Consider the following 20330-nt stretch of genomic DNA (forward strand, 5'->3'; position numbering starts at 1 on the left):
GTTATAAATATATTGAAAAGTAAGGGTCCCAATACAGATCCCTGAGGCACTCCACTGTCCACTCCCTTCCACTGAGAAAATTGTCCATTTAATCCTACTCTCTGTTTCCTGTCTTTTAGCCAGCTTGTAATCCACGAAAGGACATGGCCACCTATACCATGACTTTTTACTTTTCCTGGAAGCCTCTCATGAGAAACTTTGTCAAACGCCTTCTGAAAATCCAAGTACACTACATCTACCGGTTCACCTTTATCCACATGTTTATTAACTCCTTCAAAAAAGTGAAGCAGATTTGTGAGGCAAGACTTGCCCTGGGTAAAGTCATGCTGACTTTGTTCAATTAAACCATGTCTTTCTATATGTTCTGTGATTTTGATCTTTAGAACACTTTCCACTATTTTTCCTGGCACTGAAGTCAGGCTAACCGGTCTGTAGTTTCCTGGATTGCCCCTGGAGCCCTTTTTAAATGTTGTGGTTACATTAGCTATCCTCCAGTCTTCAGGTACAATGGATGATTTTAATGATAGGTTACAAATTTTTACTAATAGGTCTGAAATTTCATTTTTTTAGTTCCTTCAGAACTCTGGGGTGTATACCATCCGGTCCAGGTGATTTACTACTCTTCAGTTTGTCAATCAGGTCTACCACATCTTCTAGGTTCACTGTGATTTGATTCAGTCCATCTGAATCATTACCCATGAAAACCTTCTCCAGTACGGGTGCCTCCCCAACATCCTCTTCAGTATTTGCATTGCTGCTTTTTCATAAGGTTGCTTTTATTTGAATCCTGAGAGTCAGTGCTGTGACTGTATGGCAAGGTTCTAGATGCCTCTTTCTTTGCAAGAGTTTGTGTTACTTCACAAAATAGCAGTGGAGGGATATTTGTTGCTGAGGTGACACCAGAATTTGAATTTTTTTTTTTTTTAATGTTAGTTGTAATGTGAATTGCCCTAGCTCTGTGCTGCACCTGTTCTAATGATTAATTATATTTTTATTTATGAAGATTTCTGGTAGGGATGTGCAGACAAAACGTTTATGTTCATAAGTCCATAAGTCGAAAAGGGGGGTCAATTTCGGTCAATATGGACATATGGAGAATTCCATAAGTTGAGTCTATGTCCATACGTGCACCGGTTCCTTAAATAAAAATTTAAACCCCTCACCCTCCTTAATCCCCCCCCCAAGACTTACCAAAATTCCCTGGTGGTCCAGCGGGGAGTCAGGAAGCCATTCCTCTATTCCTTTGCGAGGAGCACGTGACGTCCGCGTCACGTCGGAGTGACGCGGCCGTCACGTGGTCCACCGCGATTCCGCTCCCGGACCCCTCGTTGGACACAAATGGAACTTTTGGCCAGCTTGGGGGGGCCTCCTGACCTCACGTCGGAGTGACGCGGCCGTCACATGGTCCACCGTGGTTCTGCTCCCGGACCCCTCGTTGGACACAAACGGAACTTTTGGCCAGCTTGGGGGGGCCTCCTGACCTCCCCAAGCTGGCCAAAAGTTCCGTTTGTGTCCAACGAGGGGTCCGGGAGTGGAACCGCGGTGGACCACGTGACGGCCACGTCACTCCGACGTGACGCGGACGTCACGTGCTCCTCGCAAAGGAATAGAGGAATGGCTTCCTGACTCCCCGCTGGACCACCAGGGAGTTTTGGTAAGTCTTGGGGGGGATTAAGGAGGGTGAGGGGTTTAAATTTTTATTTAGGATCAACGATCGCGATTTCCAATGTATTCAACATAGCTATGTTGAATAAGTTGGAAATCAGATCGTTTTCGCCTCATCACTTTTTTAAGTTAAAAAAAAAAAAAGTAGCGTTTTACATATAAGTTCAAAACGAATGCACACCCCTAATTTCTGGTTTTCTACAAAAATGGTTCATGAATGAATACATTAATTCTTGTTTTATTACATGTTTGGATCTGATTGTTTTCTATATTTGTGCATTTATAAACTGCAATAAATATAAACATTCTGATTAATAAGGAATTTGTAATGCTGGTAAGTGCTTGAAATTGAGGTAAATTATTTTAAAGTTTCATACATGATGCATAATGGCTGTTGCAAATTACTTAGAAAGCCATTCTAAGGTGCAATAATATGGCATTATTTATCAATAAGAAAACTAGTAGACCTGCATGCCTAACTTTATGGAACTCCATTCCCCGGGATCTTAGAATGGAACCCAGCATCTCAACATTCAAGAAAAGACTCAAGACGTGGCTGTTCACGCAGGCCTTTCCTAACTCCAACATTATGTAACTCCTCATTAATCAACACGCTCCGTTAGTAATAGCGTTAATAGCCACCTCTTACAATGTTATTTATACATATATATAATTATCTGATCTTCATTTTCCTTCTCACTCCAAATTATTGATTTCCTTGTTATATGTAACTGCTTTTCTGCACTATTGTTCAAATTGTAAAGTTTGTTATAATTGCACCCCTGTTTCTTGTGAACCAGCATGATGGGAGGACTTGCTGGATGGGGGATGGAGGTAAAGATGGGGATGCTGCTAACTGGGTGCCTGGGAGATTGTGCTTAATATTGTTTTTTTATCCTGGCTTTTGTCCATCAAAATAAATTCTGATATTTATTCAGAAAACTAATGAGCCGTTTATTTTCTCCTGTTTTCGTTCTTGTTGTAATAAACACCAATAAATTCCTGTGAAAAATAAAAAACAATAAAAACCAAAAATGAATATCCCCAATTTTACTAGAGGGCTGGAAAACAAACACACTTGCAGTGAAGCGGGAACTGCAGCAGAGCAGCTGTTTTAGCCAGCAGTGCGTGGATCGCCCTGACAGACAAAACTGCAGCAGGTATCATGAAGGCAGGTTTAGATTAATTGCTGTTTCCCTTCAAAGACTGGCCCCACCCTCGCGCCTCATTTGAAACGGCCTATGAGAGCATTTCCACCTCCCTCACAGGAGGGACTCATAAAGCTAACTGGAACTCTAATTACAGGAATCGGAGGGTGAACTGCACGAGGACGTGAAACATAGCAAGGGGCTCCCAGCCCATGAGGTGAGACGGGTCGGTCACTTGATATAAATGCACTCGGGTGGGACACAGTCCTAGATCCTCCTCGGCCGCGCGCTCCCCGCCTCTCTCCGAAACCCGGAGTCCTTTAATGCAGCCGAGGCACCGGGCGTCACCGGCCCGGAGGGGGAGCTCGCGGCTGAGTGACGCTCGGGTTTAGGCACCGGGGGAGGGATGAGCGGCTCTGAGGGGCAGCTCCGGTTTACGCACCGGGGGAGGGATGAGCGGCTCTGAGGGGCAGCTCCGGTTTACGCACCGGGGGATGAGCGGCTCTGAGGGGCAGCTCCGGTTTACGCACCGGGGGAGGGGCAGCTCGCGGCTGAGTGACGCTCGGGTTTAGGCACCGCAGTCCCTCCCTGTGCACGGTGCGAGGCGTTAGCAGCGAATCTCTCTCCCGTGTGCTCCTCCTGTCGCTTGCATTTAATGCTCCTGTAGTAACGAATTTCTGCTTTAGTGAAAACCAATCCTTTGTAGCAGGAACGAGGTGGTTGGGGTATTTTAGTGCCTCTAACACATCTGATGGGTATTTCAAGCAGTAAAGGACACCGCGGTTTTCTTTTTCTTTAAAACGTCTTTCAGCCTGACGGATTAAAAAAATTAATTTACAAATAGTACGTGTTAAAATCCAGCGCTATGTATCCTAAATATGAACACTTCTTTTTTTTTTTTTTTTTCTCTTCTCTAGTTCTGGGGACCCGGGTAGCACGGTCACCTCGTTGCTGCGGCTCGGTCTCCCTCCCCCGAAGTTAGCAGTTGCAGGAGCGGCTCTGTTTCTTTGCCAGTTACTGACTTCCTGCTAGAAAGGGAACCAAGAGTCTTTTTGGTGAGGATTCAGGTTTATAGTACAAGAAAAAAATTGCTGCTCTTATTTGGTGACAAAGGTAACTTTTTTTTTTCCTGCATCTCCTGTTTTAATGTAAACCGGTATGATTTGTATATTATACTAGAATGTCAGTATATAAAAATTAAAAATAAATAAATCAGCTTTGCAAAGTGGAAGCATCTTTTTAAAGCCTTGATATTTATTTATTTTATTTATTGGTTTTATATACTGACATTCATCAGTGATATCACATCGGTTTACAATGTAACAAAAAACATACGCATGCAAGTGTTTGACATGAAACAAGTAGGTATAAATAGGGATCAAAACAGTAACTGGGGGGTGGGTAAAACTATTATAAGGATTGAGTGTAACCATTGAAGGAACCAAAAGTAGAACTGTAAGATAGTATGCAATGCAAGAATTAAGAGTATTGCAGCAAACTGTGGGAAGAATATACAATAATATATACATTAGTGATACAAAATGCTAGCAGGAGGGACAACAGAGACATGCTTAAGCTGATGAGTTTATACATTGCATAAGATTCTGGTGAGAATAAAACAGAATAGGAAATGGAGGAATTGAAAGTGTAATTCGAAGGAGAGAGATTTAAGTGGGAAGAGAACTTTGGGGAGGGGAGAGGTGAAATGGGCAGGAGTGGTGCTGAAGTGAGCTGAAAGGTATTAGGTGTAAGCTTTAGTGAAGAGCCAAGTCTTAAGTTTTTGATTAAATGTTTTGTGGCAGTCTTCCTGGCGTAACTCTACTGGCATTGTATTCCAGAGGGTGGGACCTGCTACCGAGAGCGCACGTGCTCTATTGGAGGTCAAGTTAGTGGTTTTGGGTGAGGGGGGTCTGAATGGTGGCGAGGTATTGGTGTCTGGTGGGTTTAGTGGTCTGGAGGAAGCTAAGGGAGTAACTAAACCAGTTCATCTCTGGATTGTGCAGCGCCTTGTGTATGAGTGAGAGGGTCTTGTATTGAATGCGGTATGCGATTGGCAGCCAATGTAGATCATTTAAAACAGGTGTTATGTGTATGTTTCTATGTGTGCTGGTGAGGATCCGGGCAGCGGTGTTTTTGTAGTATTTGTAATGGTGGATGGAGTTTTTTGGTAAACCTAGGAGGAGGGAGTTACAGTAATCTAGTTTGGCCAGGATGATCGTTTGAAGTACTGTACAGAAATCCGGGGGGTGGAGTAAGGGTATTAATTAGAATGTTCAAATTTGCAGTTTGTTTCTTGGCTCTTTCTTGCTTTTGGTCTCTTGAGATCTACTTTTTCTTCTATTTTTCACATTTTATTGGCATAATGGATGATGCAACCTTTTGTGTTCAAAAAGTTTCCTTTTAGGGCTCACCCATTGGGATACTAGGAAGGTGAAGCTGAAATTGTTTTTTTTCTCTCGTTTTGTTTTAGCTGCACTATACTTTTTTTTTCATGCACATTAAAATGTATTATGAAGTAACATAGTATTGACAGCAGAAAGACCAAATGGTCAGTCTAGTCTGCCACTCCATGCAGGATACCCCCAAGTCTTATGTTTAAGAGGTGTAATCTTGACAATCAAAACCAAACACTGCAAACCCATATCAAAATTGCTATCAACATTTTGATATGGGTTTGCAGTGCAAGCCTTTCCAGACCCCAACTGAACCTTAATTCACCAACAACCACAGTCAGACATTCTTTGAACATTGTATACAATTGCTCTTTCCATTAAATTCCTCTAGTCTTTCCTTCTGCTCCCAGTTTTGAACATCCCTGTTTTATTGTAACTTCAGAGTTTCTCTTCACTTGTTACAGTTTTACTTTATTTGCGTTTTACACCCCCTGTTAAATGTAAACCAGCATGATGTGATCCTTATCTTGAATGCTGGTATAGAAAAACACTACATTTATACAGGGTGAGCGGCCTTCTTGATTCAGACAATGTTGCTTGAACGTGTTATGCTTTTCGACTTAGCCATAGAAGCAATTCTACACTTTTCCCTAATGTCTGCATATCAGTACCCCAGACTGTAAAAGTCGGGGCCCTGACTCTTCTCCCATTGAAGAGCAGAGCGATGTTGCAGTTGCATCAAAATCATGAAACGGCAAAGGAGAAGAAAAAGGGTTCGCACTCAAAACGCGGGGAGTAGCTGGCTTGTTACGGCAGTTACTACCCCAAACCAAATGTGCCTGATACTTCACTTTCCATGCATATCCAGCATGGTTCTCTCCTGCATCGGCATGGGAGAAAGACTGATACATCACGCATTTCCAGCATAGCTCTCTGCTTCAAGGGCAGGGGGAAAAAAAAAAAAAAACCCTGATGCTTCACGCATATCCTGCATAGCTTCAACGACAGGGGTGAAGAAAAAAAAGGATTTCCAATCACAAAGCGAGGAGTAGCTGGCTTGTTACGGCGGTTACTACCCCAACCAAATGTGCCTGATACTTCACTTTCAATGCATATCCAGCATGGCTCTCTGCTTCTACAGCAGGGGAGAAGAAAAAAAAAAAAAAAAAAAACCAACAAGAGCTGTACAACATAGTCTAGGTAAAACAAATAAGCATGGGTGTAGCTTGCTTATCGCGGCGGTTACTGCCCCTACTACCCCTAACTAATCAAGCTAGATATTTCACTTGCATGCAGCTCCATCACTGCTCTCTACATTAATGGTGGGGGTGGAAGGGGAATAGAACAAGGAGCTAAGAGTAACAGATAAGAATGAGAGAAAAAATGTGTGAGGCTTGCTGGGCAGACTGGATGGGCCATTCGGTCTTCTTCTGCCGTCATTTCTATGTTTCTATGTTTCTATGAAAGTTAAAAGGTAAATATTCAGCTGCTGAGCAGCTTGTTAAGTTAGCCGGATATGGATATCCTGCTAACTTACCTGAAATATTCAGCGGTGCAGCCGTGCCTGGGAATATACCCAGATCACATAGTTAGCTGTATATGTGATATCTGGCTAACTTTAGACCCTGCCCTATGGCGGGTGCATCAAGAGTTAGCTGGTCAACTTATCTGGCTATCTCAGCTCCTCCCCAGGACACCTACCTCCTACCCCAGGAATACCCTCTACTTACCTAGCTAAATGCCCCCCATCTTCTCCCTTTCTAGCCTACCCCTCGCTCCCCTCCCATGTTCATTGTAATTTTCCTGTCATTCAGTTCTTTGTAAACCAGTGTGATGTGTTCTATGAACATCGGTCAATAAAAGTTCATAAATTCTAGCTGGATAATGTTCTGTTATCCATCTAAATGGCTTTTGAGTATGTATCCCTAATTGGTTAAGGGTAGTAATCCCCATGCCTTCCATTAGGGGTAGTAACTGCTGCTCCATTGCAGATTACCTCCATGTACCCTCTTCTTTATTTCCACCTCTAGCCTTTAAGGATCCACAGTGTTTATCCCATGCCTTTTTAAATTTGTTTACTGTTTGTCTTCACCTCTTCAGTAGGACATTCCAGACATCTACCACACTCTCCATGAACAAATATTTCCTGATGTTGGCTCTGAGTTGTCGGCCCCCCCCCCCCCTGGAGTTTATTTCATTATCCCTAATTCTGCTTGTTTTGCAATAGCAAAAGTTTGGAGTTTGATATCGAAAAAAGTTTTAATGATACAAAGTCTGCATCGTATCTCCCCTGCACCTCCTTTCTTCCAGGGTATACATATGAGAGGCTGATGGATCTGAATAAGTCTTCTGATACAGACCCCACACCATCTTCATCACCCTTCTCTGGACTGCTTCCATACTGTCTATCCTTTTTGAGATATGGTCTCCAGAACTAAACACAGTCCAGTGTGGCTTCACCAAGGACCTTTACAAGCGCATTATTGCCTCTTTTCTTACTGGTTAGTCCTCTATGTAGCCTAGCAATCTTCTGGTTTTAGCTATCACATTGAAGGTGGCAAAGCAATGTGACAGATTGCCAGACACTATCACCATAATGTCCCTTTCCCAGCATTGAATTCCAACTGCCAAATCTTCCACCTCACTTCAAGCTTTCTTAAATCACTTTTCTCTTTCCTTCAGGCATGTCTGCTCTATTGCAGATCTTAGTATCATCCACAAATAGAAAAACTTTACCTTCTATCCTTCCGCAATGTTGCTCACAAACGGGCTGATACAGAACAGTGTGCTCCATCAGAGCGCACTGTTAACCCGCTATTGGACGTGCGTTTTTGACGCACTAGCGTTACCCCTTATTCAGTAAGGGGCTGAAAATGTGCGTCCAATCCCCCAAACCTAATAGCGCCCGCAACATGCAAATGCATGTTGATGGCCCTATTAGGTATTCCCGCGCGATTCACAAAGCAAAATGTGCAGCCAAGCCGCACATTCTACTTTCAGAAATTAGCGCCTACCCAAAGGTAGGCGCTAATTTCTTCGGGCACAGAAAAGCAGTAAAAACTGCTTTTCTGTGCACCTCCGACTTAATATCATGGCAATATTAAGTCTGAGGTTCCGAAGGGTAAAAAAAAGTAAAAATAAAAAAAAAATTTGAAGTCGACCCGTGGCTGTCAGGTTGAAAACCGGACGCTCAGTTTTGCTGGCATCCAGTTTTCGAGCCTGTGGCTGTTAGCGGGCTCGAACTGACGCCGGCAAAATTGAGTGTCTGCTGCCAAACCTGCTGACAGCTGCCACTCCAGTCCAAAAGGAGGCGCTAGGGACGCATGCGAAAAGCCCCGTTAACGCATGCGATAGCACCATATCATATGGTGCGATGCAAATTCAGAAAATAGGAGGAATTAGGGGCAGAGAGTGGGCTGGGTTAGCCTGTCTTCGAAGAGCTATCGCACAGCCGTAATGCTGATTTTTAACACCTTTTTGAATTGCGTTAGGCTGTGCGATAGCTGTCGTGACTGCGCGGTAAGGTTTCATCGCCCTTCGCGATGTCTCCCGTAAGGCCTATTTCAGGTGCATGAGAGAGAGCGCCTAGCCATAATGTCATTCCCATAGGTAGGTATTTGTATCCCTATGGTAGGTCCACCTAGTAACTCGAGGTGGGGTTTAGGTAAGAGTGTAGGGGGTTAGGGGCCACTTTGACATTCTATGTGACACCTACGAACAGAACAGTGGTCTCGTGAAGATTTGATGACTTTTTGAGTGAGGAAACTCACTCCAAGATGAGATTTGGGCAAGGTTCTCTCAACCTAGCTTGATGGACTCTCTACCTGGGTAACATTGCCCAAATCTCATCTTGCATTATGACATTTTCTGTTTTATTCATCATTCCCTTCCTAATAATTCCTAATTACTTTTTTTTTTGACTGCTGCAGCACACTGAGCTGACTATTTCAATGTATTATCCACTATAACCCCATGATCTTTATCCTGGGTGGTAGCTCCTAATATGGAACCTCATATGTAACTACAGCATAGATTACTTTTTCTTATTTGCATCACCTTGCACTTGTTCACATTAAATTTCATCTGTCATTTGGATTCCAGTCTTCCAAGGTCCTCCTACAGTTTATCGCAATCTGCTTGTGATTTAACTACTCAGAATAATTTTGTATCATCTGCAGATTTGATTGCCTCACTCATACGATCTGGAAATAAATTTATAAATATATTGAAAAGCATTGGTCAAAGTACAGATCTCTGAGGCACTCCACTGTTTTGCCCTTTTTCCACTGAGAAAATCCCAGTTTCCTGTCTTTTAACCAGTTTATAATCCACAAAAGGACACCACCTCCTATCCCATGACTTTTTAGTTTCCTTAGAAGCCTTTCTTCAGGGACTTTGTCAAATGCCTTCTGAAAATCCAAATATACTACATCTACTGTCTCAGCTTTATCCACACGTTTAATAGCCCCTATAAAAAAAAATGAAGCAGAACTGAGAGGCAAGACTTGCCTTGAGTAAATCCATGTTGACTGTGTTCCATTAAACCATGTCTTTCTATATGCTCTGATTTTGATCTTTAGAATATTTCCACTATCTTTCCTGGCACTGAAGTCAGGCTCACTGATCTATAGTTTCCTGGATCACTCCTGGAGCCCTCTTTAAATATTGGGGTTACATTGGCCACCCTCCAGTCTTCAGGTACAATGGATCATTTTAATGCAAAATTTTAACTAATCTGAACTTTCATTTCTCTGTTCCTTCAGAACCCTGGGCTGCATACCATCTCGTCCAGGTGATTTGCTACTCTTTAGTTTGTCAATCTGGCCTACTACATCTTCCAGGTTCATAGTGACTTGATTCAGTTCATCTGACTCATCACCCTTGAAAACCATCCCTGGAACTGGTATCTTCCCAACATCCTCATTAGTAAACACTGAAGCAAAGAATTAATTTAGTCTTTCTGCAATGGCCTTATCTTCCCTAAGAGCCCCTTTAACCCCTCCATCTAACGGCCCTACTGACTCCCTCACAGGTTTCTTGCTTTGGATATATTTTTAAAAGTTTTTATTATGAGTTTTTTTTGCCTTTATGGCCAAATTCATTTCAAATTCTTAGCCTGCCTTATCAATGTTCTAAACTTAGCTTGACAATGCTTATGCTCTTTCCTATTTTCTTCTTCCAATTTTTGAAGTATGTTTTTTGGCTAAAATAGTCTTTCACCTCATCTTTTAACTATGCTGGTAATAGTTTTGCCTTCCTCCCATCTTAATGCATGGAATACAGTTCTGATCCCTGTACAAGTCAGACAGCAAACCAGCTTCAGATGCCTTTGCTTGCCACTCACAGCCTGGATGTTGAAAGGCTGATTCTGTAGCCGCTGGGTCTTTCTGAAAATGTCTTGGGACCTCGTAGCTTCTAGGAAGCCTTCCACTAGAAAGTCCTATGGACTGAAATGGAGGGGGTTTTCTGTTGTGAGCAAAAGGCCCTAACTCCTTTCTCCTGCCCCACACAAACTGCTTGATCTCTTCTGCACCTTTCTGAGAGTGGTCTAAAAAACTTCATAAGAACATAAGAAAATGCCATACTGGGTCAGACCAAGGGTCCATCAAGCCCAGCATCCTGTTTCCAACAGTGGCCAATCCAGGCCATAAGAACCTGGCAAGTACCCAAAAACTAAGTCTATTCCATGTAACCATTGCTAATGGCAGTGGCTATTCTCTAAGTGAACTTAATAGCAGGTAATGGACTTCTCCTCCAAGAACTTATCCAATCCTTTTTTAAACACAGCTAAACTAACTGCACTAACCACATCCTCCGGCAACAAATTCCAGAGTCTAATTGTGCGTTGAGTAAAAAAGAACTTTCTCCGATTAGTTTTAAATGTGCCCCATGCTAACTTCATGGAGTGCCCCCTAGTCTTTCTACTATCCGAAAGAGTAAATAACAGATTCACATCTACCCGTTCTAGACCTCTCATGATTTTAAACACCTCTATCATATCCCCCCTCGGTCGTCTCTTCTCCAAGCTGTTCATCTAAGTGCAATTGTCACACACCGCCAAGGTGTAAATGCTACAGCCAATAGTGGTTCACTTCCTGCTTCAGTTGAACCCACCTGTGTCTTGGGACCTCAGTGTGGTGCTAGCTCAGCTGATTAAAGCTCCTTTTGAGCCACTGCGCACCTGTACCTGAAGTGCCTGACATGGAAGGTCATATTTTTAGTGGCAGTCACTTCAGCTCACAGGGTTAGCAAGCTCCAGGCCTTAGTGACTTATCCACCTTATACTAGATTTTATCATGGCATGGTGGTCTTGCATACGAACCCCAAGTTCCTGCCTAAGGTGGTAACTGATTTCCATCTTAACCAGTCAATCGTCCTGCCAACATTTTTTCCCAGGCCCCATTCGCAGTGTGACCGAGGTGAGGTAATTTACTAGCATGTAGGCATTTATATCAATCTTATTTGTTGTGTTTTCTCAATAGGATATGCATTAGTGGTAAATTACTGTCTTTTATTAAGGAAGGCTATTTTGCCTGGTAGTAAAAGGAGTTTGTTTTGCTTTTACTGGGATGTCATCAGAACCAGAATATCTTTTTTGTATGGCGAGTTGTACAGGGTAATGCCCTAGAACTGCTCTGCACTCATTGCTAGGGCTTGAGGGGATTCCTGTGGATGCAGAGTGCATGTTTACATTTAGCCCCATGATGGTCACATGTTCAGTGTCACGCATGTGAGAACCATCTGTCAGGTGTGCCGGCCAAAAAAAGAGAACCACTGCTGTAGAGCATGCGTGATGACAGTTCAGATGCCTGCAGTGGACTCTTGATGGAGATGAACACTGTGCAAATTAAGATTCATCATGCTTGGACCAGTTAAGTGGGAGTAATTATCGATTTAGATGTAAAAATATACATCTTCTTATTTCATGAACTGAAAAGCACTCTCAGGGTATCATTAAACTCCTCCCTCCCCCCCCAAAAAAAAATAAAAAATAAAAAAATGTAGGACTAAAAGAAACAGTAAAGGAAACTGAACAAAAACTGGCAGATATTTTCAGGAATCACTTACGTCTCTACTTAATTTACACAAGATGAAATACAATTAATGATATGAACCTGTTAAATTATCCCATTTCTATACTGTGGGAAGCTGCTAAAATGTTTGGATTGCTAGAGGGTATGACTACTAGTAATATGAGATTTAAAAAGTGTGCATGACTCTGAGGGCAGTGCTATCTTTTAAATATGACTTACAGTTGTCTTCAGATTGCACCTTATAACATTGACCTGTTGAGCTGAGTTTGATGCAAATAGAAATTATTAACAGAAAATTTAAAGCATTGTTTGATTCATGAGTGATTCCAATTATTGTTACAGAAATTTCACACTAAATGTTGTGCTTATCCTGTGCACTGACTCATGATTTGTTTTATCTGAAGATTGTACTCCATATTTCTGTCCCCCCCACCTTCATTTACTTTTATTTTATTAATTATCACAGATGCTGTGTTTTCTTGTTTTTCATCTTGTGGAAGCCAGGACAGGACTTCAGGTTTGCTACCAAAACACTGACCATGGATTCATGTATTGCAGGTAAAATGTCCCAGGGGTATTTAGTTGATACACTCTCTCCTAAAAACCATTGTGCGGCTTAGTTAGTTAGCTGGATAAACATCTAGCTAACTAGCAGTTAGCTATCTTAAAGTTAGCTGGTTATGTCTGATCGGGCGATAGGGCTAACTTTAGGGCAGCCCTAAGGCCCGATCAGAGTTAGCTGCATAAGTTAAACGGCTAGCTCTGAATATTGGAGTTAGTTGCCTAACTTATGAGGTTAACTTTCCTCCTCTGAATGCCTCTTGCTTGCCCAAGGAGCGCCACTTTCTTATCTGGCTAAATTCTAGACATGTAACTAGTTATCCGGCTAGAATTTGGCCGGGTAAGGGCTAAATGTAGCCAGGTAAGCCATTTAGACAGATAACTATGTTTTCTGTCTAAATTGCTTTTGAATATGGACCTCATAATTTTGTTTCTATTTTTAAATGTGGCTGCAGAGCTGGAGGAGTAGTGGGTGATGTTTTAAGGTGTAATGCACTTGGGGTACAAAATAAAAGTGCACTATACTTTGAATATGACACTAGGAAAAACAAATGGGTGTATTTCTTAGTGTCCAGTCAGATGAATCCAGAATAAGTGGGTTATGCACCTCTACCAGCAGATGGAGACGGAGCAAACTGACGTCGCAGTATATACACCCCTGCAGTGACATCAGCCTGCCAGTATTCTGTCTCCAGTAGATAGTGGATGTGCATCTCCCCACTTGGGATTGCTTCAAATAGAAAAGGAGAAATAAGAAATTTGCCCAGTTTTCCTGCAGTGATACCAAATGTTCCCTCCCCCAGTTGAGAATTCCTGAGCTCATTTTCCATGGTCCCTCAGATGAGTGCCTTGGTCCGATAGCTGATTTTTCAGCCGGTGTGGATTTAGCTGTTTAACAGCTGAAAGGCAATGGGTGCAGGAAGCAGAGTGTGGTGGTGACAGAATACACCCTCTCCCCCTGCAACTGGAGACACTCTGTACTCAGCCAGGTAAGGATGAGCTCAGGTGTGGGACTTCCTCCTCCCCCCCCCCCCCCCCCCCCCCCCCCCCCCCAGTCTCCCTGCTAGGCACACCGTTCCAACGTTTGTCCTGCTCCATGGGAGTTTAAGAGACCTGGGCAGCCTAGAGGGTTGAACATCCTCTGAAGGCTAGGCCCCATCCTAAGGCATTTTCACTGTGCCGCATGGTAGGTCTTGATGGCTTTTCGAGTGTGCTTTGCTTGTGTTAGGCTGCCTTCTTCAGGATTGTCTGTTCAGTTTGTGTCTAGCTGTGCATCCAGCTTGGGAGTCCAGTTTTTGAATGCCTGGTTGGGCCTTGGCTTGTGTCCAAGTTAAGTGGCGCCTTAATGGTTGTCCCGCTTATCTGTGCACACAGGTTGGGCGTTTGCTGTGCACTTAAGTTTTTGTGGTGCCTGAACTTAGGGGTGCCTAGGTGCTCAGACACCCAAGTTTGGAACACCTAAATTCTTGGACAACTAGAACTTTTGGACATCTTAAAAAAAAAAAACAAAACAAAAAAAAAAAAAAAACCAAACAAACCCAGCTGGACACACGCCTTCAGTCGCCACTTGGCATTCTGTCGGCCTAATGGTGCCTGTTCCTAAGAAATCTAAATGCCTTTCCCTTTGTGCTGCCTGTCATTCGGGCATCTCAGCCTGGAGCACCATTAACTTGTGCCAGCGCTGTTTAGAGGCTCAAGGAGCATTATCGTTCTCGGATTTCACTAAGCCTGGCTCTTTCCAGCTGGATGTCAGTCTGGGGTAAAGACATGTCAAGTGGGGCGCCTGATATTGGAACTCCCCTAACTGGTGTGTCAGCAGGAGAAGGTAGCTTTAGTGGGTATGCCTCGGGTGCCTTCTGGTTTGGGTTTTGATCCTTCTACATTTTCATGGGTAGAACTTTTTTCCAGGGATTGCAATCCTTTCTTCTCGTGCAGTCCTCTGCCCCATTCAGTGCTCCCAGGGCAGAGTTGCAGGGAGGAATCTCGCTTGAACCTACTGTTAAACGCCGGAGTACATAGAGATCAGTAGTGGGTCCACCCGGTAAGTATCCAAATGGCATGGATGATGAGGCCAGTCCTGATGAGGATGGAGAAATTCCTCCAGTATTAGAACCATATAGGACTATGCTATGGTTCTTACATAGATGTTACACTAATGTGTGAGAATGTGGACTCTTAGCCCGAGGAGGGAGTTGGCACTACCTGAGAGGGCGAACCCCTGCAGGTCCTCTCCGTCGGAAGGCGAGGCTGAATGATGCAGGGGCCAGCTAGAACTTCACCAATACCAGCCCTGTTCCCCACAGGTTGAGCCTTTGGGTGCGTGGGGCCGGCTGGTCTTAGGTGGGCCCCAGTGAAGACAGCAGAAGGTCGATGTTCAGTCCGAGGTCGAACGCCTGCGGATCACCAAAAGCCGGTCCAGGGTCAGAAGCCAGTCGTAGAAACATAGAAATGACAGCAGAAGAAGACCAATTGGCCCATCCAGTCTGCCCAGCAAGCTTCACACTTCTTTCCTTTCATACTTATCTGTTTCTCTTGGCTCTTAGCAACCCTTGGTTCTATTTCCCTTTCTCCCCCACCATTAATGCAGTGATGGAGCTGCATCCAAGTGAAATATCAAGCTTGATTAGTTAGGGGTAGTAACCGCTACACCCACACTTATTTGTTTACCCAGACTATGTTGTTCAGCTCTTATTGGTTGTTTTTCTTCTCCCCTGCCGTTGAAGCAGAGAGCTATGCTGGATATGCATTGAAAGCCACATTAACTATCAACAAATATTGAATAAGCCTAATAATTGGTAATACCTATAGCCTATGAACTCTCCGTTAATTTTACATATTCTTACCCACCCCTGTTTTTTTTTTAAATTTGGAGATGGCAGCCTTCCATCCTTCTGCTCCGTGATGGTGGAACACCAACCACTGGCATCCCGCTCCGTGAATGCCTCTGTGGCTACTGCCACTCCGTGCAGTGTTTTGCTGCCTCCTCTTTATACACGTCCTCTAGACCTGATGGATCCACAGTGTTTATCCCACGCCCCTTTGAAGTCTTTCACAGTTTTGGACTTCACCACTTCCTCCGGAAGGGCATTCCAGGCATCCACCACTCTCTCCATGAAGAAATACTTCCTGACATTGGTTCTTAGTCTTCCTCCCTGGAGCCTCAGCTTGTGACCTCTGGTTCTGCTGATTTTTTTCTGACTGAAAAGGTTTGTCGTTGTCTTTGGATCGTTAAAGCTTTTCAAGTATCTGAAGGTCTGAATCATATCACCCCTGCTCCTCCTTTCCTCTAGGGTGTACATATTTAGATTCTTCAATCTCCTCGTATGACATCCGATGAAGACCCTCCACCTTTCTGGTCGCCCTTCTCTGTACCGCTTCTAACTTGTCTCTGTCTCTTTGTAGATACGGTCTCCAGAACTGAACACAGTACTCCAGGTGAGGCCTCACCAAGGACCTGTACAAGGGGATAATCACTTCCCTTTTCTTACTCTATATTCCTCTATGCAGCCCAGCATTCTTCTGGCTTTTATAGACACTATAACCCCTAGGTCTCTCTCCTGCTCCGTGCACATCAGCCTCCCCCCCCCCCCCCCCCCCATCGAATACAGTTCATTCGGATTTCCACTCCCCATATGCATGACTTTGTACTTCTTGGCATTGAATCTCAGCCGCCATATCTTCGACCACTCTTCCAGTTTCCTTAAATCCAGTCTCATTCTCTCTACTCTGTTGCAGATCTTAGTGTCGTCCGCAAAAAGACAAATCTTACCTTCTATCCCGTCCGCAATGTCGCTCACAAAGATATTGAACAGGACCGGTCCCAACACCTTCCAGTCACTAGTGACTAAGGATCTGGAGTGTTAAACTTGGAATCTGATGAACCTACAATGTGTTTGAAGGGGCATCAAGAATCTCTGCCCTAGAGATCAAGGCCTGCAGACTAGCCTGGCTGTTAGCCTCTGAGCTCCATCTGGAGGTGCAGGAGCAACTAGCTGATGTGCTGTACACTGGAGAGAATCTCTTCAGAGACTTGGTGAAGAATGTGGTGGCACAGGTTTGTGACCACTGCAATGCTCAAGCAGCTTTCCATGAACAATCCAGACTTGGCTTCCTCATCCAGGAGGTACCAGAGATCTGGACAGAAGAAGTCCTCCTTCTACCCGAGGAGACACTATATTCTCCATCCTCACTCCCATTCGCAGCAGACCCATGCAGCCATCCCAGATGACAGAGGATGCATAAGTCCCTGATTGCATACCAGCCAAATCCAAGGATGGGGCTTTTTGACTAGACCAAAGACAGCATAGCCATGATTCCAGTACCCTTGCCAAAGAATCTTCTGGTCAGAGGCAGTCTGCAGTTCTGTGCAAACCAGTAGTCCAGTATAACCTCGTACCAGTGTTTTCTCAGCATAGTTTGCAGTAGATTAAATCTATTGAGTATCCCACCAAATCACCCTCGAAGCCTATCTGTGGGGGGCTCATAGCACATCAGGCGGTACTATATTCAGAGCTCTCCTTAATTACCAAAGCAGTTGAGCCTATTCCACCAAAGAAAACCGGGGGACTCCATACCATCCTAAACCAAAGGGCCTTGAACAAACTTCTTAAATTTAAAAAAAAAAAAAGTTCAAGATTTCCCTGGGCACCTTTTCTCTCTTTTTGTAAAAAAAAAAAAAAAAAAAAAAAAAAAAGGGGGGGCTCGTGTCAGCCCCGCACGTCTTCACAAAATACTTGGTTGTGGTGGCAGTGCACCTTCAGACTAGGGATGCATGTGTTTCCCTATATGGACAATTAGCTGGTCAAGAGCATGCCTCAGGAGCTAAAGAGTCAATGAATGTGACCATCCAGGTGTTGAAGTCACTAGGCTTTGTCATCAACTACCCCAAATTTCATCTCAGCCAGTAACTTCAGTTGGAGTTTATTGGAGCTCCACTAGACATGACTCAGGCCAAGGCCTGCCTTCCGCAGCAATAGGCTGTCACCCTGATGGCCATTGCGGCAGAGATGCAAGAGTCAGCAGACATCAGCTTGGCACATTGTCCTCTTGGCTTCAGAAAGCCTTCCACCAGAAATTCCTATGGACTGAAGTGGAGGAGGAGCAAATGGCCTTGAATCCCTTCTCCTGCTCAACAGACAAATTGCTTGACTATCTTCTACATTTCTCTGATACTGGCCTTAAGACTAAATCAGTCCATCTTAGTGTATTTGGGTTTACCTTCTACATGGTGATATATGCGCCATCTTTGTACGGCCTTTAATGATATGCTTTATTTGGGACCTGCTTCACTTGAAGCCTTCCTTAAGACCTCCTATGTCATGGGACCCAAGTTTGGTCTTGGCTCAACTGATGAAAGCTCTTTTTGAGCCATTACACTGCTGGGATGTGAAGTGTCTGACCTGGAAGGTCAAGGTTTTGGTGGCACTCACTTCAGCAAGTAGGATCAGTGTGCTTCAGGCCTTAGTGACTTATCCACCTTACACTGTTTTCCATGATAGGATGGTCTTGTGTACACACCCTAATTTCCTGCCTAAGGTGGTGTCAGACTTCTATCTTAACCAGTTGGCCTTCCATCATTTTTCCTCAGGCTTCATACTAATCAAGTTGAATTAGTCTGGACTGCAAGAAGGCCTTAGCCCTCTATCTGGAGTGGACAGAAGCCCTTAGAATGCCCACTCAGCTTTTTGTTTCCTTTGATCAGGACAAGCTGGGAACTGCCATTGCCAAACAGATGTTCTCTATTGGCTAGCAGATTGCATCTCCTGTTATATCCAGGCAGGATTGAATCTTGTGGGCCATGTCAAGGCTTATTCTATCCAAGCCATAGCAGTATTGGTGGCCCACTTGAAATTGGTTCCCATGAAAAAGATCTGCAAGGCTGTGACATGGAATTATATCCATTCGTTCACATCACACTACTGTTTGTATAGGGATGGCGGCTGACACAGTAGGTTTGGCCAGTCTATCCGCCAGAAATCAATTAAGGTGTTGAACTGTTTTTGTTCAAGTTTCCCCTTTCTCCCCCCCTCCCTTGGTCAGGTATTATATAAAAAAAACCCCAACTTATGTTGCCAACAAATATTGTGCCTGTTGGTACTGATTTGTTCCCCCCCTTTTTTTGGGGGGGGGGGGGGATGCCTGTAGGTAGGGATTTACCCATGTGTGAGGACTGCTATTCTGCTTGTTCTCAGAGAAAGCAGAGTTGCTTACTTGTAACAGGTCTTCTCCAAGCGCAGCAGGATATCGGTCCTCATGAGACCCACCTGCCTCCCTTTGGAGTTTGGGTCTCCACTTCAGTGGTGGTGGTTTTTATTTTAATTTTTTTATGCTATGTAATTAGGCTGAAGGGACCTCGCATAGCCACATGGCATAATGCATGCATGGGTATGCTCAGTGAGGCTCGGTCAAAGTTCTAGAAGCTTTGATATAAGTTTTCTGTGCCGGGCCCCATTAGATGTCACCCTTGTGGGAGAACGGACATCCTGCTGTCCTCAGAACACCTGTTACAGGTAAACAACTCTGCTTTCTTCTGAAACAGTAGCTGCTTATGCATTTATACCTCTGAAGTATTTTGAGGGGGTCATTTTCAGACTTACATGGAGGTTGTACACTAAAATTAGAATATACATTAGGGATGTGAATCGTTTTAGGACGATTAAAATTATCGTCCGATAATTTTAATATCGTCTTAAACCGTTATGGAACACACTACAATAGAGATTCTAACGATTTATCGTTATAAATCGTTAGAATCGTGAGCCGGCACACTAAAACCCCCTAGAACCCCCCCCCAAATGAGTTAAATAACCTGCGGTCCGGAACGGGCTCCTGCTCCTGAATCTTGTTGTCTTCAGCCGGCGCCATTTTCCAAAATGGCGCCGAAAAATGGCGGCGGCCATAGACGAACACGATTGGACGGCAGGAGGTCCTTCCGGACCCCCGCTGGACTTTTGGCAAGTCTCGTGGGGGTCAGGAGGCCCCCCACAAGCTGGCCAAAAGTTCCTGGAGGTCCAGCGGGGGTCAGGGAGCGATTTCCCGCCGCGAATCGTTTTCGTACGGAAAATGGCGCCGGCCATACGCGTATGGCCGGCGCCATTTTCCGTACGCGCCATTTTCCGTACGAAAACGATTCGCGGCGGGAAATCGCTCCCTGACCCCCGCTGGACCTCCAGGAACTTTTGGCCAGCTTGTGGGGGGCCTCCTGACCCCCACGAGACTTGCCAAATGTCCAGCGGGGGTCCGGAAGGACCTCCTGCCGTCCAATCGTGTTCGTCTATGGCCGCTGCCATTTTTCGGCGCCATTTTGGAAAATGGCGCCGGCTGAAGACAACAAGATTCAGGAGCAGGAGCCCGTTCCGGACCGCTGCCGTTCCGGACCGCCGCTGGACCCGCAGGTTATTTAACTCATTTGGGGGGGGTTCGGGAGGGTGGGGGATTTAATTTAAAGGGTCGGGGGTGGGTTTTAGGGGGTTTTAATGTGCCGGTTTTGCGATTTTTAGATTTTTCACGATTTTTCACGATATTTTACC

At 44.4% G+C, this 20330-nt stretch overlaps 1 protein-coding gene across 1 annotated transcript in view; it reads left to right on the top strand.

The window, feature by feature from the left end:
• The first annotated feature begins 2930 nt into the window (after positions 1 to 2930).
• Positions 2931 to 20330, top strand: part of LOC115094360 — a 141132-nt gene continuing 123732 nt past the window's right edge. Inside the window, exons 1-2 of the mRNA XM_029607334.1 lie at positions 2931 to 3030; positions 12707 to 12798. Of these exons, the coding sequence (XP_029463194.1) occupies positions 3026 to 3030; positions 12707 to 12798 (97 nt within the window). The 5' untranslated portion in view covers positions 2931 to 3025. The remainder of the gene's footprint in view (positions 3031 to 12706; positions 12799 to 20330) is intronic.

The sequence above is a fragment of the Rhinatrema bivittatum genome, chromosome 6 (genome assembly GCF_901001135.1).
Source record: "Rhinatrema bivittatum chromosome 6, aRhiBiv1.1, whole genome shotgun sequence".
Classification (NCBI taxonomy): domain Eukaryota; kingdom Metazoa; phylum Chordata; class Amphibia; order Gymnophiona; family Rhinatrematidae; genus Rhinatrema; species Rhinatrema bivittatum.